This window comes from Canis aureus, chromosome 1, assembly GCF_053574225.1.
Source record: "Canis aureus isolate CA01 chromosome 1, VMU_Caureus_v.1.0, whole genome shotgun sequence".
NCBI lineage: Eukaryota > Metazoa > Chordata > Mammalia > Carnivora > Canidae > Canis > Canis aureus.
In genome coordinates, this window is record NC_135611.1 from 4,780,755 (window position 1) to 4,805,100 (window position 24,346).

Sequence of the window (24,346 nt, forward strand, 5' to 3'; positions counted from 1 at the left end):
CCAATGTTTAGGTCCTGTAACTGTGGAATATGCCACTGTCGCCACTGTTTGCCTGGGCCACGTGCTAAACCCTCCGAGGACGGCGCGAGGCCTCTGGAGGTGCCCACGCGGCCCAGCGCCCTGGAGGCCAGAGTGGGAGAGGAGGCCGTGGGACACGGGACTTGCTTTCTGGGGTTGGGAGCTGCCCGCCGGCAGGCTGCTGGACAGAAGAGGACATCCTTCTCTTTCAATGCTATAATTTTATTTCAAAGAAAAAAAATAGAACAAAAAACTTTTGCATTTGGGGGAGGGAAGTGTTTTTACACTTTTGGAAAAGGATGAAGAGCAATCAAATCAAGAAGTGAGTTACTAGAACACACACTTGCATTCCACATTTGCAGCGAACCCACAACTAAACACAGATGATGCTGGGCAGGGCTGGGGCTGCAGGGGCGCGGCTTTCTGGTATTAATGTTTAATGTCAGCTCCTTTCCACGGACATAAGTCACAAATAAATCTCGCAAAAATGGTATCAATATGAAGAAACATTTGTTATAAAAGCAATATATTGGTATGAACACTATTTTCCAGAGTGCACATTTCATATATAGACTTTATTGTATGAAACGAAGTCAGAATTAGAAGCACTGGGTTGTCTTAACCAACGTGTATTTTAATCCAATAGAAACGTCAAGGCTTTTCTCAGCGGTAGGCTTGAGAGGGTGTCTTTGAAGCAGAGTGCAACCAGAGCTAGGGACACCCCCACCGCGTCTGGGGACAGGAAACTGATGTGAGACATGAACTGGCAGGTCTTCCTTTGGTCTGGGGATACTGTGATCCTGTGATCTCAGAAAATGAACAAGGGTGGACTGCTCAAGACCGTCAAGACTTGTAGCTGCAATTTTTAACCAAATATTGAATAAAATGTTAAAATGGCTACATGCTGGGCTGCACGAATGGGCATGTCTCAGGCCACAAGATACACTGTTCTGACTTCTCCACCGCCAGGCACAATCCTTTGATAACCCAAATGGGAAAACATTTGCTGGGGGTGGGTGGGTGGGTTTGGGGGTCGGAAACAGAAACAATGTGGCTTCTCCTCGGCACAGGGATGGATGGAGGGAAAAGACCAGTCACAAAAGAACTAAACAGGAAACAGGTGCAGCTGGCACAGGGCTCAGGCCCAGCGGCACCGCCTGGCCTTCCTGGTGGCTGGGACTTGGGGGAGGGGGCTGCTGGCGGAGGTGCCCTCCACCCCCTGGACATGGGACCGGTGCACAGTCCGTGTGGACCTGATCCCTCTGGGGGCCGCACCACTGCCCTGAGGCCTCTGCACCAGCCAACCCAGGAAGGCCGGGCCCACGCCAACCCTGGCTGCCCACGTCCACACGTGTCCACCCTGTGCCAGGTGTGAAGGTCTGCGCTCAGGCTTCCCGGAGCTCATTACTCTCTCTTTGGCTCTGAATGACAGTGGCAGCTGGGGAGCCCTCCTGGGTGTAGATGACCATGCTCGTCAACTGTTCCGTGCCGTTCGGGACCATGGCCTCGGCACCGAGAGCAGCCCCGGCCTGCAGAAGCTCCTGAGAGTCAGCCGCCTCGATGACGGTGTGCGAATAGAGGCCCGCGTCGTCCTGCACGCCCGGGGGCAGCTCGGTCACGATGTAGTGAGTGGCGCCTTCGGGAAAGCCGCCCGCCGACTCCTGCACCATGGCCTGGACCAGCTCCTCGGTGACGATGATCTGCGAGATCTCCCCGTCAGGCTCGGCCAGCCCCACGTGCTGCCCGTGCGCCTCGGCCTCCCGCATGATGATCTGGGAGCCCTCCCGGGCCAGCATGTGCACGGTGCCCTCCTCATTCACGATCACCTGCGTCACGCCCTCCTTCATGAGCTGCCCGGCCGCTGCCGGGTCGCACACAGCAAACTGCAGCACGCCCTGGACCACCTTCTTGAAGGCCAGCTGCGCTCGCTCCTGTGGGGCGCCCGAGGGCCCCAGCGCCCGGGGCAGCGCCCCCATGGCCTCTGCCACCGCGGCCTCCCGGGGGTCAGGGAACACGTGGGGCTCGGGGGCCCCGGGCTGTGCGGCGGTGGCAGCCGGCACCTCCTGACCCGGCAGCCGGCCCAGCGCATCCTCGGGGCTGGGCCTGCCCTTGTCATCGGGCCCTGCCCGGCCATCTGCGCCCCCCAGCTCAGTGACCGCGCACAGCAGGGCGTCTAGGGCCGAGGCCGCATCGGGCGGAGGGACGCCAGCCTCGGCGAGGTCCAGGAGCTCCTGCTTGGTCACCTGTTGGATCACGGTGCCGCCTGGGCTCAGGGGCTCATCCCCAGCGTGGCTGTCCACTGGGCCCCCCACGACCACCACCTGCTCGGGCAGGACCGGCCCGGGGGCCACGCCGCCCACATGGGCACTGCTCTGAGCCGCGGTGATGACCTGCCCGTCTTCCGTGATGTGTACCACCCGGGCCACCTGGCCAGCCAGCGCCAGTGTCTGCAGTGTGGCAGCGGCCGTCTCCTCCACCGAGGCGTCCAGGGCGAACTCCCCGTCATAGCCCTGGATGATGATGACCTGCTGGACCTGCTCGGGTGCCGCCGCCTGCCGCCTGCCGCTCCTCAGGGGCCTCTCCTTGACGGGGGACGCCTCTGCCAGTGCGGCCGCCGTGAACGGGCTGTCCGTCTCCACGAACGTGGCTCCTTGGCCCTTCAAACGGCATTCATAGGACTTGGACACGATGCCTATGGGAGACAGGGACCAGTTAGAGCCCAGAAAACGACCTTCAGGCTTACAAGCAAGACAACTCTTCGTAGAAGCTCTAAACCCTCAGCAGAAGCACTACGGGAGCCACACTCTGCGGTGGCCGATTACGGGGACTTGGGGCTCAGCCACCGGCTCAGGGGCACACAGGTGATAGTGAACTGGCCGTTCCCGTCCTCCCAGTTTGAGGGTCCCGCGACCACTCCCAGCAGCCAGCGGGAAGGAGTCACTGTCGTTTCCAACACGACATTCAGTCACTGGTGGGAAGGGAAGATCAGAGGACAGTAGCAGGATCTTCCTGTAAGTTTATGAACAGGTGTGAGGAGGACACAGGACGAGCGCATGCTCACCCATCTCCCCTGCACCATCTGAGACACAGGCAAATGCTCACGTAATAACTTGATGGGGAGAAGTATTACTGAAAACTGTAATCTTTATTTCCATCAAAAGAGACGGACTCTTTAAACACAGTTCCTATTTTCGTCTTTAAATCCCTGATTTTCTATCAGTGTTCTTACTATTGCCTCTTCCCCCCAAAGGAAGAGAATGACCTATCACTGATCTGCAGGAGTATCCGTGTCTCAGTGGCCACCATAGTCTTGATATATCCCGTGTTACTCTCTTTAATGTAATGTAGGTCATTTTTAACAAAGCACATTTTATCCTTAGCAAAGGAAAGACAATGATAAGATTATGTATTGTTCGATCTCTTAAAAACAAAATGAGTTTGCTTACTGTGTTGGGGGACCTCACAGACCCCAGACAAGGCCCGCCTCCAGCGGGTTCGGAATCTCAAGCAGGAGCCATACAAGCTGTCAAATCATATTTGCCAAGAGGACACACCAGGCTCACACCCATACCGTGGGCAATGGTCCTAGATTCAGAATCTCACTAAGATCTAACAGTGCAAGCTCCTGGCCCATTCCACCTACACTGCCAGGAAGCTTTGCTGTTCTGTGCCTGCACATTCAACACTCAGAGGTCAGGGGAAGGCCGACCACAGCATCCCCTTCATGCGAGAGGCAGAGGGAGTGAAGGGTCTCCCTGTGGCAGCTGCCGGTGTGTGCATGGAAGTAACTGGAATGAAGCTCACCACAAGCAAGTTCATGGGATCGGTTTTTTGCCACCATGTTCTTCGGGCCTCTGAGGCTCTGGCTCCCAGTGAGGAAAGAAAGGGTACAGGTAATCCATCTTCTTAAACACCTATGAGGACTAGTTGACATTGTCCTTCCTCAGACGCCTCTCTATGGTGTGACTCTTAGGAAGTTGATGGGATCACTGACTCCTGGGTCAGGAGAAGATGCATGGCGTCAAGTAGGATGAGCTCCAGTAGCAGCACCTCCTGCTCCCTTTGGCTCCTGCAGGGATTATGGAACACCCTGACTGGCGGGGGGGCGGCGCTGATTGGAGGGGCCAGGCCTGGCCAGGCTCTCACCAGCCAGGCAGAAGCTGGCCATCACATTGTAAAGGACAACTGAATTGGCTCGGGGGACAGTCCAAAGCGGCAATGATTCCAGCTCAATGACTTGCCTCACTGCAGTGTAGCTCCGTTGGTCTCGTTTACCCTCCAAGGAAAGAGGACACCAAGCTGGGAGCATGAAAGCTTGCTCCTTCTCATGGCTCAGTGAGCAAGCAGCTCCTGAAGGCCTGCCACACGGTGCTAGGGGCTGGGGGTCACAGGGCATCGGTGGGTTTCCATACTGGGGACTCCTACCTCCAGGTGCTCTGAAGACTTTCCAAAGGTTCTATGAGCCTATGCGAGTTTCTGGGGATCAACCCAGTGCATGTAACCTGTTCTGCCCAGGGATGTGCCTGCTGGGATGCCCCTTCCTCCCTCCTCCTGTCTTCCCTACCCCTTCCCCTGTTTTGTGAGAGAAAAGCTCACCCTGGGGAAGGTGAAAGCACCAGAGGAGGTTAACCTCACAGGTCCTCAGGAGAAGGGCCAAATCCTGTTCTATCCTTCGGCCTCATCTCCCAGTTTAGCTTCTGAATTTGTAATCTCCCTAAAATCTCTCTCTTCAAAGACGTTGGCAGCAGCAGGCCAGGTGAGGCCAGGCCGTTCCACAGAGCCCCCCCTGTCCACACCTCTGTGCACACCCATGTTTACAACTGCTCAGTGCCGTGTACCGGGACCTGGGGGCTCAGGGCCCAACATACTTGGACCTGCTTGTGCCTGCAACTGCTCCCTGACCCTCCGCTTCTCTCTCCGGGATGGAATCGGTCCACCTGCCTTTGTCACCCTGAGCTTGATCCCGTCTGCCTCTGCATGTTGTCATCATCACACCCTGCGCTTGATGTGCTCGGTTCCATCTATTCTCTTAACTCCAAGGTCATTTTCTCTAATTTAGAGTTTGGGGGGAGGGGGGGCAGTGGGAGAAATGAAGAAATACAGACACAGAAATAAAGAAGGCAGCCTTCAGATCAGCCCCAATTAACCACAGAAGAGGATCCTGCCTCGATGTCAGAAGTAGGTGAAAGGACGGCAGGTGGGAGCCCCACCAGGTCTCAGGGGCTCTGACGGCCTCCGAGAGCAAGCCTACGAGCTGCAGGCCCTTCCTCAGTCTGCAATTGGACGCAAAGTCTCTCAGGGGTAGAATTATCCTCTGAATCCCTTGCAGCACTGATAATGATGCTATTCTGAACTACTTGCTGGATTTATTTGAATCCAGAGGTGGGTTAAGCCACTTCCAGACCATTAAAGTGAACTACAAGGGTAAACACTACTGTCACGGCGGCATGTGATGAAGCCTGACACTGCCAACATCTTCGCCGCAGTTCGGCGCGAGCCCCGCTACTCCATCACAGTTCATAAATGCGAGTGCAGGTCCATCTTTTGATTCAGCAATTTAATAACTTCGAGTGCTGTCAGTACTGCTTTGAAAAATAGCACCTATAAAATGTAACAGCCTCAATCAGATTGAAAAAGATTCACCCACTGAAGATTCCTCCATTTCGCCCATAATGAATTAATGTGGAGCTATGCAGAAGTTCAAGTGTCATTTAAACTAATGTGAATCTCTACTGTAACTTTGCATTCTAACTGGGCTATGACCAAGAATTTACTGGGCACATCAACTTCAATTTCTGAGCTCTTTCTAGTAAATATGAACCGTAAAGCTCACCAATGCAAATGGCCAAATGGATTCAGTATTTGGAAAACAGGAACTTTGTACAGGCTTATCCTTACCTGCTTAGTCACCATTATGAGGCCCAAAGTACACAAATCTTTAATGGAGCATGGCCGCCCAACATAATATTTGCACTGTGCTTTGTATCTTTCAAAGACAACATCGGGTTCCGGTGTGGTAATAGTAGCTAATCAAACCGTGCATCTGATTCAGCCTTTTTGGACCTGTTTATAAGAGGACCATAAATTGCTCTGTGCAGAAGGGGCAAATAGGTTAAAATGCAGCCTCCTGCCTGTTTCTGAAAAATCCCAACTTACTGCCTGTTTGCCTTCGGGAATACAGAGATATTATAGGCCCTTCTCATAGCTAAACGCATTGAAAGTCTACAACTTGGTTGAAATGAGAAGGGCTTTTCAGGGAGTGGAGGGTTTGTTTTCTGGGAAATGATTCCGAATTAAGCTCCCTTCCCCAGGAGGTCATTAGGAGATCCAGTCTCTTCTTGAGGAGAGCATCTTTGGAGTTGAAAACCACGAACTGTCGTGCAGCGGTGGAGGGGTTAAGATGTCGAGACTCATACCCCCCCAAACCGTGCCAAACCGTGCTGATGGCTCTGTTTGGCTGTCTGGGGGCTTCTGGGAAGCTGCAAATAGGGTTTAGCACCTGACTGCTTCCTTTCTGTGTGTGTGTTATTCTTTTGTTACTGTCATTGCTCTTTCTCACAGAATAAATACCTTATGCTTTTGTTAAGCTTACATTTAATTAAAATGTACAGAATTTGTGCAGTAAACTCGAATGAAACAAATAAAACAAGGGCCCCCTCTCTTGAAGGCATACGTTGTGAATGAAAAATGTCATTACAGACTAAAAAATTTTGCAGTAAACAGGGCCTACAGAGAGAAGTTTCCCCTGTAATGACATCCATAAAATACACAAATGGCACTTTTAGTACCATCCTGAATATGGCATTTTCTGTGCTCTACACACAATCTAAATGGTTTGATCATAGAGCATAATACTCCATTGGGTTTATAGAACAATCAATGTTCCATAAAATGATGTATTTATCCAATAGTAGTCTCAGCAGTTACTGGCGTATGACATTGCAGGACACAGGCCTGGACTCCACGGCGGCGCCCATGCTGGCTGTAAAACTTATCTAACGCCACTTCAACAACTTCATCTCATCTGCGTCAAGTAATTTGTTGAAGCCTCAGTGTGGCTTAAAAAAAAAAAAAAAAAAAAAAACTTGTAATAAAAATTCATAGAATTTTCAGGAGAATGAAAGCCGATGACAATGGAAAGGTCACATTGTGTCTCCAGGAAAGGGGTCAAAGGTTGCCGGCAGTTCTAAAACTGAAAGTAGATTTCATGCATCGCGTAGCAGATAAAGACAGCATTAAAAAGGCTTGTGTGGGGCTGGATGCCTCGTGCGTGGGGAAGCTTGTGCTGACATTCGCGTGGCGATCAGCCGCATTTATTTTAAATCTTGAAGCTTCTCCTGAAAGTGTACTACATGCTTATACAGTGTCTGGTTAGGTCAGATTCTGTGTTTTATCTATATTGTTATTTCTTTTTCTTTTTTTATTTTTTTTTTAAAGATCTAATGGACTATGTTAAAGGGGTCAGGAATCGGGGAGCACTCCACCCAGCCGACAAAGAGGCACTCCTGCTACGTGTGCTTGAGATCTGGTGTTCTGGAAGGGCCCTGAGCCTGAAAATGCGAGGCTGGCTCATTGTCATTGTTAAAGCACCTCAAATATGACGCGATTAAAAAAAGTAATACTTTTCATATAAAAATTTGGGGCACACATGACACTGTGATTCTTAAGCCACATATAATTTTTCTTGACTTCAATTTTAAGATGTAATTTTAACAAGAACGTTAAGAAATCATACTTAATGTCTATTAAAATGAAACAATATTAACAGATTATGCTAATAAATTAGAACCATATTTTAATGTCACAAAAGCTTATAAGTTTTTCAAGTGAGAGCAGAAAAAATGACAAATTAAAATTCAATGCAATATAACCTTGTAGAAATTTCGAGGCAGGGGATAAATTATTCCTACAATAGCACAGCCAGTCAAAGCAATATCAATAATTGCTCTATGGTATAGTCATTCTTTGGACAATAATAATTACAGGTCTTGCTGCAGGATGCCCCTAAGAGAGCGCCCACTGAAACCTGGTTTGGAAGAAGTGAGGGCTTTCTGTGTGAACACAGCACAAATTAGGGAGAGCTTCCTGGGCCAAATGCTCTGTACCACCTGACATCCCTGAAGGAAAACTCTATTCCAGGGATTTAAGAAAGAATCCAACCCGGTTAAGAACTGTATCAGGTGAGAGCAACCTCTCTGTCCTATGACCTCATTCCAAAATGACAATTTTGCCACCCAAAAAAATTTTTTTTTCTTTTTTTGAGAGAACAGAGGATGGTCAATACCTTATGACTATTATTTTCAAGGGTTAGAAATGTGTTCTGGTCAGTGTGAATAAAATTCACACACAGATCAGAAATATTTAGGTAACTGGAGATACAGAATTAAAATGATTTCTAGTCTCAGGTGCTGGTTAACAATGGTAGCTGTACTGGTGAGATTTATTTCAGAGCACAGACCTGTCTGGTCATTCTGCTATGAACTAGCCTAAGGATTGTATTTACAGTGCAACATAATAATTACAAGGCATTTTGGTAAACATCTGCTTTGTACCAAAAAAAAAAAAAGTGTAAAGAGAGATGTTACAGAGTTACAGTAATAGCTGTCACCCTGTCCTCAATTTCCTGAAGGCCACTGTTGTATAAGAAGAGAGGAAGAAAATGTTTTCCTATGAAAAATTAACTGAAGTCTGCATCATTTCTGACAGACCCTTCTGCATAAGTTTAAATATACAACTTTATAAGATACACTGTGCAATTTTTACCGAAGGAATACTTATAGTATTAGGACACAGATTTAGATGACAAAAGTTTTAGTCCTTTTTTCTCAATTATCATTAGTACTACATTTATGATTGGTAGTGATCAAAGATAATCGGATATGACCCCTGAAAGAAATTCTAAGATATTCAGAAAAAACTAAGAATAAATTTTATCTCAAGTTAGAAATACATGACTGGCCAGGTTTCTAGCTTTACCATGAACAGTCTCCATGGGCCTAGATATTTCCACGGGCACTGAAGAGTGACAAAGAATAAAAGACAATATTTTACCTTTAAAGTCACAAACCCTAAGAAATTTTGTATTATATCAGACTCCTAGGTATATATCATCATTTCCATGCATGAAGATCTAATGGGAGCCATGCACACAAATCTTAGGCAAGAAGATAAGAGCGATGCTTTAAGGTTATCCTGACAGGCTTTTTGGGAGGAATGTCAAGGGGAGGGTGTGGTTAACCGTTTCCTGGCTGAGGTAGAGGCCGGCGGGCATTGCTGACAGATGACCGGCGACTGCCACAGAACTTTGGAAACTGGACTCCTGTGACAGAGATGGTGTCATCATGCTTCACAAGGGTGATAAGATGGGGTTTTAAAGTTAAATGGTAAAGTGCTCTGATCTTGTCCTTTACCCACGAAGAACGCTTCTTAAAAATCGCCAGTTGATTTGCTAGAAGAAAGTGCTCAAATGTCTTAAGTTGCATCAGGAGCAAAGTGAGGGGGAGGCCCCAGCCCTCACCCCACTCTCTGCACCAGGTCTGTCTGTCCCAGTCTCGGTGGGTACCAATGAATGCATCCGAGGAGCCCAGAGCCTTGACTGGAGCCGTGGAAGGCCAGGCTTGCAGCTTTGGAAGCTTCCTTCGAAGCCCCCGGTGAGCAGCAGCCCGGGGCCTGCTGTGAGGCCGCCTCCTCTGTTCCATTCAAACTAGCACTGACATTCTTTCTCGCATTACGGAATCAAGAAATTAGGGGGCCCGACGATCTTTTCCTACTGTCCTCTGACAGGCGTATAAAACTCCCAGTATAGATAACACAATATTAGGAGACAAGGCCTATTTTTCAAAAGTTGTGCACATCACACACATTTTAAAAGGTAAAATTATGCAAATAAGGAGCCAGCCAATGTTGTTAGTGGGGCGTTCCTCTTGCAAGGCCGGCTTATGGGGCTAACAAGGCAGATTAAACTTGTCTCCTTTTGTTTTTTTGGGCAAACCCTATAAAAAAGATTGCACTCATTTTCATAGGCACGTTCAGATTTCCCGTACATTACAGTATCGTCACATCTTTCCCGAGGAAATGAGAGGAAACAGACATTTGTCTTCATTGCAGACATTTCTGTATGAAGGTAAAAAGCAAAGCGCTCCTCAGTAACAGCACCAAGGCACCATTAAAATCAAATTTACAGTAAACAGAACCTGCAGCTGGGGCAAAACGCTCACTGTTAGTATTTTAATTATCAGCAAAGCTTTTGGAGGCCTAACATCTGCTCATAGCCGAATGACAGCAGCTGCTTGTGTACACTTCAAACAATGCGAATATCTTCTCCACATATTAAAATGAATCATCTGTTCTGGGCATATCACTGCTATTTTCCTATGAAGCTGGCTTATGTGGGTGAGGGGACCCTGAACTTCATGTGGTGGCCAGACAAGGATGGCCTCACAAGGATGAGGTCCAAAGACAGCAAACACGTGAGTCTGGGACGTGAAGACATTCAGATGGTGTTAGAGGTCACGGTCACCTGGGTGTAGCCACAAGTGCCGAGGATGCTCCAGCACTGTGTTCACAGCGACATCCAGGACGAGCAGAGTAAACCGAGGCAACTCACAACAGTCCGGTGCATCCTGTAAAAGTCGGAGTGAGCAGTGGTCGTGTGTGGATCTGCACAGCCTGACCGACTCAGGTGGAGCCCCTGTGGGGCTGGCCACGGTCTCAGGCTAGCCTGGCTCCTGCCTTCTCTGCATGCGAGGACAAAGTGGCGGGGGCAGCAGGGCTGGGGGTGGGGGTACAGACGCTGCCATGGTTAAGGCGGAAAGTGAAAACTTCTTTTCTTTTTAACCAGTGGCTACTACGATCTTTGTTTTGAACATCTTCCTAAATACCTCCTTTGTTAAACTTGCAGGACATCTATATGCCTGGGTAGTAAAGTTTAAAACTGATTAAGAAGATACCAAACAAAAGACACATGATGAGGCCTGCACCCCTGCTTTCAAATGGCCAGAATAAAAACAAACTTGCAAATTAAAATGTGGAGTAAAATGCAGCACATGAATGAAACCTGAGGTGTAGGAGATGGAGGCACATACCTTCCACGCACCTGCTGGATCTGAGGGGCAGGGGAGTGCGAGGGGAATCCTTTCAGGACATGACAAATCTGAGGGGTGCCTTCTGCGGCCAGAACGGGCAGGACACGTGGCTGCTGGGTCTGTGTGTCTGTGTGTCACATCTAAGGGGCGACACACACCCCGTGGGAAGTGCTGGAGTGGACGTCCGTGGCACCTGCCGGTGAGAGGGTGCGGCAGGGGATCAAGCTGTGCCCAGCATGGTGCATGACTACATGGGTCACATGGGGGTGCAAACTTGAAAGTAGTCTCTCTAATGTCACCATCGGGTTGCTAAATGTGTAAGGGCTGAGAGGTTCTGGGCTGGGCAGGCTCATATGCAGGCCAGGGCATGAGGGGCCATCTGCAGCCATGCGTGGGGGTCACAGGATGACCGGGAGGGGGCCCGAGGGCCAGGTCCTCCCACGGGGTCAGGTCATGGGCACGTGCCATGCAGGGATGCCTGACAATGCTCCGTATGGGGAACGGTGACTTGAGTGGCCTATAAATCCAAACATCCCATGTGATGAAAACCCAGGAACCCCGGCAAGAAACACGGTGCCACTGAGCGAGCCACACCCTGTGTTCCTAGGGATACATGGTCGTTTGACCCCTGGAAATAACCTCCAGCAAAGCTTAGGGAAGAGCTTAGAATGTGTGTGGGTGGGTCACTGTTTGCCCAGATCACAGAAAACCAGGCCCTGGGCCCCGTGGGGCTTCAGGGGACGCAGAAGCAGTAGAGCGGGAGCCCCACTTCCTTTGGTTGCTGTCTGTGCACCAACAGATGCCTCATCTTGATACTCAAGGAGGCAGCCGACCAAGAATGAACACACAACCCCTGTACCATGAACGGCACCAGATAATTTAATCGTGTTCACTGCACAATAGGCTGAAAGCTACTTTCTGAAATTAAAGAAATGTATATGCTTACTCAATGTCAAATTTTCATCTTTTCTTGGAAACTACATTCACATAAGCACACATACATTTATGTACAAACAGTGGCACACACATACACATGTGCACAGGCAAAGTTAATAGTGTTCTAACCAGCTTACTTTCCTGTTTGCATTCTGCTCATCATTGTACTCCTGTGCAAAGGTGTCCGCCTTGCGCCTATCCTGAACTAGACGATAGCCCAGGACAGACAGGGCTGGTGGTGTGGCTATCAAGTTAAATGGGATGATTACCCAAGTTAGATGGGATGATTACCTCTTCATTAAGAGGTAACACAATGAAAAAAAAAAAAAAAAAAGAGGTAACACGATGGAAAATAAAATCACACCACTGCCAGTCCTGAGAACTGAGCAGTAAGTGGTACAGCAAGGCAAGGATCTAATTCACTTGGAAGCAAACCCAGAAGAAGAAATGCCCCCTCTGAATGAACGTCAGCAGCAAGGCCACTAGAATTTGCAGGTTCCCAAGTGTTCTTGGGAAGAATACACCTGAACACGTTTGTGATTTGTCACGTTTATGACCTATTACATAGTTTCTCAATAAACATGACAGAAATACGTAGGTTCTAAGGCAACTATATTAAAACGTATCCACAGGAAATTAGGCACTTAGAATATTTTTTTAATTGTACATTTCTTTAATTTGAATGTCACTTCAGGTTTTACAGAGAAATTAAGTGGATGCACTAACTGCTCTCAGTATACAGCTCTGACACACTGAATTATAATCATCCCTAAGCATGCCCATCTTTTCTACTAGACTGAGAGCTCGAGCTCCCCAGAGTGTGGGGACCCTATTATTCACCATGGCATTTCTAATGCATGGCATATAGTAGGTCTTAACAAATACTGCTTTAAAAATAGGGTGAGAACCTCCCTTCACACTAATGTTTAGTAGAGAATAGAGCGGAAGGGACAATCTTTAAAATCCTTTCCAGTAAACAGGAAGAGCAGAGCCATGGAGTCAGCATGCCTGGATGTTATTCCTCACTATGATCTGGGCAAGCACTGTTGGAAGACACTTCTCCATGGATCTCTGTGTTTCTGTACATCTTAGCAAGAGGCACTGACTGCCTTTATTTTACATCTTTTCAGGGATGTTTCTAGAGCAAACAACCTTGGGAGACAGATATTGTGTTTTTTTCCAGAGCAAAGGGCAGATATATTTATTGTCCGGTATGATAGAAACAGGGATCCCTTTGGGGAGAGAGACAGGCCAGCTCACTGCTCATAATAAAAGACCTGGGCTCCTGAAGTCCAGATGCTTCTCCCGCTGTTTACAGGTGCCATAGGACCTCTTCATGTCACCTGTGGGAGTTGGGATCTGGGGACCAGAACACACACTGCCCCTTGGTTACTGCTCCTGCTGTAAGTAATAATATAAGGAATCTTGTGTCTTCTGCTAGCATCCATTTACTTAGCAAATTAACTTGCTAGTTTGTAAGAACTCGGGTCTTTCATTGTTCTAGACAGTTACCTAAACTCCTTACATCTCAGAATCTAACCTATAAAATGGGGATAACATGAATGATTATCTTGAAGAGTGAGACAGTCCACGTAAAATGCTTAGCTCTGCACCTTACACATAGTTTGGGCTCAGTGAATGTTAGACCTTATTATATTTTAAATAAAATGTATCACAGTTCAGGTCAGATCATCTGAAACTGGTATGTAATATGACTAATACCTTTAGATATGTAGAACAATCTTCTATGATTAAACTATTCGAAGTATATTTTGCATTTAACAAAATTACACTTAATGTAAACCAATAAAAGTCCTGCAGTCAGGATTAAAGAAAAAAATATGCTCAAGGCAAGGGAGAGAAGAACTTTCGAGTTGCAGCTGCCTATAAGGTCAATGCAGGTGCCACGGCTGGGTCGACACAAGTACCGAGTCCAAAAGGCAAGGGGAGAGAAAGAAGGCATACTAGTCAGATGGCACTTAGGGTGCCCTGTGTAGGTCTGTGCTCCACATTTTAAGGAAAACATTAAGAGATAAGCATGAATACAGAGAAGAGAAGCAACAATAATTGGGGGCTTGAAAACTCATAAATTCTTCAAACACTTCAGGATTATCTTTACAGGAAATGTGAAGGGATCCATTTGACATGGCCCTAGAAGGCAAGAGTTGGGCAACAGAGGTTACAGGGAAGTCTGCTTGGCCTCAACACTGATTCAGAAATGAACCCAACATGGGAGTAATGAGCGCCCATTAGGAGAGGCTGGGAGGTGCTTTTGGGGGATAAGATGATTCAAATCAGGGCCTCTATTATCCTTGCTAATCACTTAGATTCAGATTCTAGATCTACTGAAGCTGGGAGCAGAAAATCTGAATATTCATGAACCTATCAAAACAGACAGTCCTGGTGACTGACACATTTTCAGGAATCTGACAAACAAGTTTGCCAGGACATGCTGGGTGAGAGCCTGTCAGAGCACTGGGGTTCATTCTAGCTCTATGATCCCATCTCTGGCTCCTGCTCAACACCCCCATGCTTCTGGCTACTTAGTTCTTCTAGGGCAAACCCACTGTGAACTTGCTTCACTGTTACCAGATATTTGAATCTGTCCAGGCTCCTGAGTTTCAAGCACTCACTTCTCTGTACCTTTTTTTTCTGTTCGCAACTGTATTATCTTATCACCTGACAGTGAAGTCTTGATGAATAAAACCCAAAGAATCTATAATTGGTTACAGTTTATTTAAAAAGGCAGTGAGGTGGGGGTAGAAATGCACCACTCAGACCCCCTGCTGCAGGAAGCACAGGTAACAGGTGCCCCCCCCCCCCCCCCGCTTCCCTAAGAAGCCTCTGGGCAATGACTGAGTGCAGGGGGACGGTGGGGACTTCTCTGCTAGGTGACCCTGGTTCTTGGCACTGCAGTCTGCAAGCCTGACTGCTCGGTCTCCCTCCTCCCTCTCCTTCCTTCATAGGGGTGCAGCGGCTCTCCCCCATTCTCCCTTTTCTCCTTTTCACTCACAAGCACTGCCTCCACGAGAGTCTCCTGTGTGTCTAAACTTGGCCTGAGCCTCTGAGCACCGCCTGAGAAAGCAGGCAGTAAGGCAAGGATCTGGGGCCCGCTCACTGCATTACAGGAGGACAGGGGACCTCCTGGGAAGCAGGTGCCACATGGTCCTCGGCACAGGGTGATGGTCTACTTGGAGGCTGGGAAGATGTCCCAGTGGAAGGGAACACATTTGGTGGTACGTGAACTGGGCAACTAAGAGATGTGGCTACAGCAATGCCTAACAAGATAGACGGGGCAGCCAGTACTCTCAGGGGTCCTGACACCACCATGTAGAAGGAAAACATGAGACCAAAGGCCTTGAAGACACCTCCAAGAGATCCACGGGGCCTCTCTAGCAGTGGACAAGAAGTTCTGAACCCTACATCAGACACTGGGGAAGAGGAATGGATTACCTTAGGGGTGTGAGTTGACAGTGACCCTGGATCCTGTATCATCATACCTCCCCTATAGGACAGGGTGCTTATGTGGGCCAAGTGCAGAGGGAATTCTGGCTACTATCCTGCTTGCAGTGGGTTCATGGGGCCCTCTGTCATGGGTACAGACAGTGGTACAGGTAGCCCTGGCCTCTGTGTCTGATTGATTAGAGGGTGAGGTGTTGGAGGCACTGGGGGGTGAAGTACAGAAAGTTTGGGTCCTCCCAGATTCCTATGTGGAAATCCTAATCTCCAAAGGGACAAGTGATGGTATTAGGAGGTAAGGCCTTTGGAAGGTGATTAGGTTGTAAAGGTGGAGCGCCCCTGATGGAATTAGTGCTTTCACACAAGGGCACAGAGTTAGCTCCTTCTTCCCACCATGTGAGGCCACAGTGAGAAATCGGCAGTCTGCAACCTGGAAGAGGGCCCTCACAGTGCTGGCACCCAGATTCTGGACTTGCAGCCAGGTGAACTGTGAGCAAGACCCTTCTGCTGTTTATAAGTCACCGATTGGTAGAATAGCATTTTGTTAGAGCACCCTGGGGCGTCCAAGACAATGAGGTAAATCCACATAAGAGCCACAGTGCAGGTCCCTGGAATCCTGAAGTAAGACCATCCATCCCACCAGGGTAGGAATTACAAGCCTCTGAGCATCAGCCCGTGGCAATGACAGACACAGTCTAATCAACTGACCAGAGGCAGCAAGCGGCCACACCACCAGACTACCCACTCAGGTTCCAAAAGACCTGCCATGTGTCCCCAGCTGCTCATTGGGAGGGGGGATCCCCCGGGAGATCCTCAAGGCACAAAGGCACAAAAGGCAGAAGGGGCTGGCAGTAGTCAGTTGTCACATGGAAACAGAGCTTCTGGGATCACACCTGGGTAGGGCCAGAAAGCCTGAGTTGGAGAAGTAGCCCTGACTCGTCCATCATGACATGCTGCGCCAGGCAACAGACAATATGTCAGGTATTTAAAACCAATCCCAAACATTCTTGGAGAGTCCTAGGGTTGGTGCGCTTTCCACACAATTTTGTTCTGGACTGTACACTGAGAAATCACCTTCCCAGTGACAGATCTGAGCCAGGAAAGATGCTGAGTCATCAAAGAAAGATGGAAGATTATTTACTATTTGGATTTTGCCGAGACAGGAAGGCAAAGAAAAGCAGGCAGAAACCCTTCCATAGAATTTTAAACTACTGAAGAAACAGTTTCCTGGTAAATTCTCACTTATCCCACAAGACTGTTCTCGAAGTCCCTAGGGATATCTTAAGGTTTTCGTTCTTACATTATTTAAATCTGCTAGATGTGCCATCTAGAACTCGGTATTTCAGATTATCTTCTTAATTATTATGTATTCAACAAATACACTAAATTCCTTGTATTTAATTCTTTTTATCAGCAAGGCAAGTATGAATTATGGCCTAGTTTTTAAGAAATTATTTGAAAATATTGGCAATAACAGATCATTATAATAAAACATAATCAGGTAACATACATTCAGATAGCCACACCTTCAAAGAGAGAAGAACTCCTCACCTGGCCTAGGGTGGGGATGAGGAAAGAAGTATTCACAGAAGACCAGGGCTTTGGAGATGAGCAGGAATTTGTCAGGCAGTGAAAACAGGTGGAGAACTCCCTCCCCCCATCATTCTATGTGTGTTCTAAACCCAGCAAGTGTGTGCCTTGACTACAGTCTCAGCATGGAGGCAAGACAGGGGAGCAGAGTGAAAGGTAGGTAGGGCTCCCCCGGTCCTGGGAGGCTCAGAGCTCTGAACTTGGGATATCTCTAGTGATCGGAGGCCAATGAGGGAGTTTAAACAAGGAAATAACACAGTGGATGAGACTTGGAAAATGCCCGGCTGTGGCATCAGACACCGAGAAGGAAGGGGCAGATTTGCAGAATTGATTTCCTGGAGTCCCCCAAGGTCTCCTTACACCATGTCCTGCTCATAACCAGCACGTCCATGACTGATTCATTATGTGTTTACCACTGGGTTCATGCTTTGTTCAGCCCTGTCTCCTCCCCAGAACATACACAGTGTGAGAAGGCACCTGGATGGCTCCATGATTCCTGGCATCTAGTAGGACGTGTGGGGTGGTGGGTGACTGAGGGGAGGGCTGTTGCCAGAGACAAGCCGGGCCCTCATCCCCAGGGTGGGGGAAAGGTCCACTTTTATGGTTGGGGATTACCCAGGGTGCAAAGGAAGAGAGGGCAGGAATGCTGATGCAGCACAGGTCATAGACTTATGGGGCCAGAGCTCTTGGTCTAATGCAAAGGGGGCAAAGGTTAAAGGCATTCCTGTGAACTAGCTCACTGGCTTCTTTCTGGATGCTTCAGTCTCTGAACCCCAGAGACTTTTCTTTTGAGCTCATCTCTGAGTCCTCCTGCCTCTTTTCCTCTCTGGGTGGCAAGGTCTTGAGGACTAACATAAGGTCAATGGAAATGTTCTTCAATTGGGCAGGTGCTTCCTGAAACCCCAGCGGTTTGCTGAGGTGCCATGGGGAATGCAGGTCATTCATGGCAACAGGGTAACTGTTTCCATTTTTATTTAAAAAAAAAAAAAACGATCAAAAAGGTATTTCAACATTGTGTCCCTATAGCAACAGAAGAGCTTGAGACCCTAAGTCTTGCTCTGTGAGCTTAACAGTGGGTACTCAGGACATTACACTGATTCCCCACAGGAGTTGCCACAGTGTAGTGCTGCCCTGGGGTGGGGGTGAGGCTTTGGCCAATTTAGAAAAATGTGTTCCTGTTCTCAGTCATATGCTGTCTAATTTACACCCACAGTAGACTGTGTTCAATGACTGGGAGCCTAAGAGACACTCAGAGTAAAATATAAGTACAGGAAGAAACTGCCATGACAATAATTCTATGAATTTACCTCAAATTGACTTTCAGAAGGTCCTAAGCTTGTATTCATTTGATCAAGATTATTTATTTGCAAATAAGTGCTTACAAAAGTGCTTTCTTGCCTTGTCATTTCAAAACAAAGCAAACACTTCAAACATAATTATAAAAATGTATGAAAATAATCTCGTTGATTTTTTGAAGGCACAGAATGTCAAGGATTCCAGCATCAGCTCACTGAGAGCAGCTCTCAATTTAGAAATCAAGCTGAGAATTAGATTCTTGGGGGAGAACCAGGAAGAGGTGTCCAGTTGATTCTTGCCAGCAACACGCTGGGGGTCAGGGGGATGAGGGGGCTTGGCTGGAGGCCGCATGTCAGGCTGTTACCAGGATACCAGGTGTCAGGTAACTGGGGGGTAAAACACCCAGGCAGAGAGGGGAGCAGAGTTCTGAGCTCCAGGGGGCACTGATGACTGAAGCAGAGTCTGAGGGAGGCAGGACAGCTACACAGTCAAGACCTGAGATCTCACAAGGCAAGAAAGAAGAGGGTGATGGAGTGTGTGAAGGGCCAAAAAGTCATACCTTAAGGACTGAAATTAGGTCTCTGGTAGCTGCTGTAGCTGCAGCAGACGGTTGAGGGTAACAAGGGCGGGGATGTACAGAACACCCAAACAGGAGGCACAGACCTCAGGCCACCGAGACAAATGAGGGTATGCATCGGCCTGGGTCCCACTCCCGGCAGACGACAGGATGCCGGCAGGTGCCCTTCAGAGCACATGGCCAACATGCCGTGAATACCAACACAGGACAGTTTTATACAAAAATCAGAATACAACGTGATCTGATTAGCAGCTTCATTAAGAGGGGGGAAAAAAAAGGAAGGTGCGTGAAACTTGGAATAACATTCACCGAAATATGGAAATTTCTCTTTTACCTCCATCCACCTCTGCTCACTATTAGAATTCCTCAGTATTTTTCTGAACAAAAATGTCCCACTCTTTCTTGGAGTTGCAAGACAATCAGCATGACAGTACTGAATTAATTCCTCATTTGCTGGCTGAAAGAAACTCAGAGCTGAATTGCCAAAGGGCAAAACAGAGCGAGTGACACCATACATCTCCGCTTTTATATATGTCCATTTGATTACTGCGCTTGTATGTCTGTATTATCCCGGTGATCTAACAGTTGTTGCCTTACTTCATTTACTGAGTGCCAAGGTATCTATTAGCAGGAATTGTGCTTTGAAAAGTATTATTAAATATCTGGAATTCTTAATAGATATTCCTGGAAGTTCAGCCGATAAATCACAAATGGAGAAAGGAGAAAAAAAAAAAAAAAACACATCCCAGGAAATGCTCTGTTAGGAGGACATGCCTTGAAAAGCTGCCCTGGGACTGTGGCCTGCCTGGTGGCTGGGCTGCTGCTGGGGCTCAGGTTTGAAACCCTCCTGCGCTCACAAGTCCAGGCTGTCGCCTGCTTTTCCTCAGGGCCGTGGGTACTTCTGATGTCTAGACCCCCCTTCTGCTAGCTACTCCTATCAGCTACAACCACCACTCTGCCTTTCCTCTTCTTTCTGACACCATCCTGCCAGGGCTTCGGCCAGCACAGATCACCCTTTTGCATATACACACACCTTTCTCCAGGTAACATAAAAAGAACCAACCAACTCCCCAAAATTCCAACTTGGCCAGCCCCCTCATCCTCACTGAGCTTGGTTCTTTCTTAAGATGTACCTTTGTTATTCAACTTCTGGTTTTACTGTCCCATTTCTCACATTGATCTTTATCTAGGAAGAGAACGCTAAACATTCGAACGGATATACCCCATAGCAGCCTAGATTTGGGATACAGCCTTATTAGATAAAAAAGGCTTCATTCCTTTCCAAACTACAAAGAAACTGTTATGGACATGACAATTTATTTGGCCCCTGCTTAGCTTAGAAACACTGAAAGTCAGGGGGCAAGAAATACTTGGGAGGCAAACCACCAAATCTGGATAAGGGATTTTTCAGCTCACACCTTCACACAGAACATGTGAACAGAGAGAGAAAGAGAGAGTTTTTTTTTTTTTTTAAATCAGTTGTAAATTCAGCACTATGAATAGAAAATATTCATAGGGAAGTGAGGCAACTAGCACACAGATTCTTTACACAGCCATTAGAAGGCCAAAGGCAGGCGCTGTTTGCTCAAGTGGAACGGATTGTGAGTCACCAGCAGGGTTGGAGCTCTGTTCCCCCTGATGCTCATGGTTTGGCTGTGGGCTGGCTCACCTTCGACCTGTTGGCTGATGTTAAGTATTAGGCCTGCTCAAACCTTCCCCAAACTTAGGAGAATGAGACAGATGGAGCTGCAGCTGTGCTGGCTGCAGGGGAGTCCACAGCCACTCGGTCCCCCACTACTCCTAGAGGGCCCAGGGCTCTCAGCACATGGTTTAAAACCCAGCGGCCTAGACATCCCTCAGCTGCTGCTTGTGGGAGACTTCTCGGATGCCACGATAACGCCGATCCTCTCAGGCTGAGCAACCTGGTTCTAATCACTGCTTAGTCTATGGAGGACACCACCTATTGACTGGTCTCATATTGTTGTCTTTTTAAAATGAGATAGTATGGTCAATCCTTTCCTGTTTAGACATGAATAGGCATTCTCTTTGGTATACTTAACATACCTTTGCCTCCACAATATAGTAGCCAATTGTTATTATTTAGATTTTGAAATTAATGGGCTGATTGTAGTATTATAGCTCAAATGGATTTACTGTTATATTTGGCCCAATGTGATTTCAAGTAAGAATTACTTCTGACCATTTGGATGGAAATTCAGGGACATTAAAAGAAGCCATGTTTACACTGTCTGGTTCATCACGTGCAAATACTGTGCATTAAGATGGGAAATACCCATTCATGAAAATAATGAGAACTGACATCAATAATATATATTATATATATGATATATATAATATATATAAAATATATAATAAAATAACAGGTTTACAGATTCTGAGACATATATAAAGCAGCAGATTTGCTCCTTCTGCTTAAAAGCATATTCATTCCCTCCATCCCCCATTTGGTTTGAACCATAAGCCAAAAACAAAGCCCTCTGGTCTGTTAGCACAAAGCCTTATAAAATCAGCCCACGTTGGACATTACAGCTTCCATTCTACGAAAGAGCAGGGTGTGGGGTGATGAGTCTGATAGCGGAGAAGAAACAGCAGCAAGGAAAGCAGCGGGTCAGTGGGTGCCCCCAGACTCCAGCATTCAGAAAACATCCGCGTGGATAGCACTGTGAACAAAGACAATGATGATAAAATTGGTGCTTTTGTTTTATATGGCTGGCACAGATGGGCCTGGCATGCTTCATGTTTCATTTTCATGAAACCCTGGCCACATTTCTACTGTTCGCAGGCAAAAGTCCATGAAGGGAGCCCATGACTTGCTGGTTGCTTTTCTCTGAATGCCTCAACTTAAGCCTGAAGAAGGAATCTGAACACTTCTCAGATCGGCTGAGTGCATATAATCTGATGCACACCTTGGGGACTGAATGATTCAGGTATCAACATGCATTTTAACTAAAATGAGTAAGTATGACTTTCCAGTGAGACATTACGTTCTAATATAAAACTTTCTGTTGAGGTGATCACACAGCTGCATACTTTACACACACATGCCTTTTCCCTCAACAGACTGAAAAAATGTTTTGTTCCTCATTGGACACATATTGCTGACAATGCACTCTTTTCCTTTACAATACAACCCTGGAAGGAAGTCTTTGCTACCATGGAATTTGCACCAGTGTTTAGACTGGGTGCTGAGTGTGATTGTGGCCAATGTGAGTACCCCCAGGACCTCTGATGGACAAACACACCTTCAGTCTTGGCCCCAAACACTAACTACATGGTGATTGTTAGCAGAAAATAAAAACCTTTAAACACCACACTAAACAGTAAGTGTCAGGTTTTGTTTTTTGATTTTTTTCCCCCCCAAGTAAACCGAGTATCATTTGGTTTTAGCCACATCTGGCATATTTATATAATTTCTTCACAATAAAATACAATTAACATATTTATTTCATACCACCTGTCTTAACACATACCAATGAATATCTCATTGCCACTCGCAGTTGTCCAGTTTTAGGAAAGGGCCTTAAAAATGACAGCAGTCTAGGGCTGTTTGGGTTCAAGGCCGCTTCCTGCTTGGAAGGATGAGCTAGGTCTGCTCTTAATAAAAGGGGAGTAAGAAACAGCAAACTAAACCAGTGTGAACAGGCTCTGTGAACATCATGGAATCTTCTAGTGACTTCCCCAAGTCAAAGCCAAAGCTATCGAGGAATCTAGTTCTAAAGGCTTATCTCCTTATAAAAACAAAACAAACCCCTTTCATGAAGCCCTAGGCAAACAAGTTAGGTTTGTGCTTTTGTTCAAAGGGCAAGACATTCCACCCCCAAATGCCAGTACATACTCTTTTTAAAAAAAATTTTTTTTGCCAGTTAAAACAGATGGAGTACCAGGTCCATAAATTATGAAACCTTCACATAAAGGTTCAAAAACTGTGAGGACAGGCCAACTGCTCTCATCTGCATTCAGTAGTGTTTTATGTCTTGGTCCCAGGGATCAAATACCTTACACTGACTGTATTTGGACATTTCTCCATACCTTTTTACAGAAGCATATACTACTATATACATCAAAGATTAAAGGTAATCAGAATAATTCACAAATGCTCAGCAGCTCTAAGTGTCCGAAGTAAAACTAGCAGTTTAGCAATTTAAAAAACTGTGTCACTGATTATTAAACCAGCTGACTTCCCGGCAAGTACTTTAATACACTGACATTTGCCAGTTAGATACACTTGTCTGGAGGTTGGACTCTTAACATCACACCATAAGGCACTTTACTTGGCAAGTTAAGCATTTTAAGCAAGAGCTGAGGTAAAGTCACAGGGGCAGCTCATCAAATCTGACCCCTGTAGGATGTTATGGCTGCCCCAGAGGTGAGCCCAAACTTTGGCCGCTTTAAGAAAACACAGTGCTTGCAGAGGAGAGCATTGTACTCAATGCTGGAGACCATGTTTTAATAGAGGAATGTGACTAGTAGGTACAAACTGGATCACATCCACATGGATGTGGTATAGAAGACACCTTCCCGCATGTAACATGGGAGTGAGAGAAGGAGGGAGAAGAAAGGAACTAAGGCTTGGCAAATCTAAATGTGGGCAGACCTAGATGAAAACACTCTCTAAAATCTGGCAAGCTGCCCTGTACAGGAGGGACGGCACACTACCTGTGTAGCTCTAGTGTATCAGAGATATGTTTTAACCCATTAGGAGGAATAATTTTCAAAAAATTAGAGCAATTCACACATGAATACATACCTGAAAAGATGCTCACCATCTTTAGTCACTAGGAAAATGCAAATTAAAACTACAATGAGATATCATTACGCATTCATTAGAATAACTAAAATAAAAAAGACTGATAATGTCAAGTGTTGGTGAGGATGTGGAGCCCCTAGAACTCTCACACATGACTGGTGGGGATGCAAATCCACATAGCCATAATAGGAAACAGTCTGGTAATTTCTGGCCATATGACCCCACAATCCCATTCCGAATGAGATGAAAACATGTATCTGTGTAAAGACCTGTCCCTGAATGTTTATACTGGCTACATTCACAGTTGCCCACAACTTGGAACCATCCAAATGCCCATCAAAAGAAGCACAAATGGACACACTGTGGTATATCCACACAGTGGAGGACCACCCAGGAATAAGAGGGAACAAGGACTCTAGATGCAACAATGGGAATGAATCTCAAAGGCATGATGCTAAGTGCGATCAGGCCGCATTCCATTTCTGTGACATTCCAGAAGAGACCATACTGTAAGAACACCAAGAACTGGGTGTGAGGAATGTATAACTTGATTGTGGTGAAGGTTAGGTGACTGTACGCATTTGTCAAAACCCATCCAGCTGCAAACCTGAGGAGAAT

The 24,346-nt window shown here is 46.9% G+C and overlaps 1 protein-coding gene across 3 annotated transcripts in view; it reads right to left on the reverse strand.

The window, feature by feature from the left end:
* Positions 1 to 219: 219 nt before the first annotated feature.
* ZNF407 (zinc finger protein 407) overlaps positions 220 to 24,346 on the reverse strand; it is a 447,661-nt gene continuing 423,534 nt past the window's right edge. For 2 of the 3 annotated variants that reach the window (XM_077878678.1, XM_077878691.1), the window contains one exon: positions 220 to 2,710. In XM_077878678.1, coding sequence (XP_077734804.1) covers positions 1,404 to 2,710 — 1,307 coding nt within the window. In that variant the 3' untranslated portion in view covers positions 220 to 1,403. Of the gene's footprint in view, positions 2,711 to 21,414; positions 21,642 to 24,346 lie in introns of those variants that run through there. The other variant, XM_077878730.1, reaches the window with a different exon arrangement.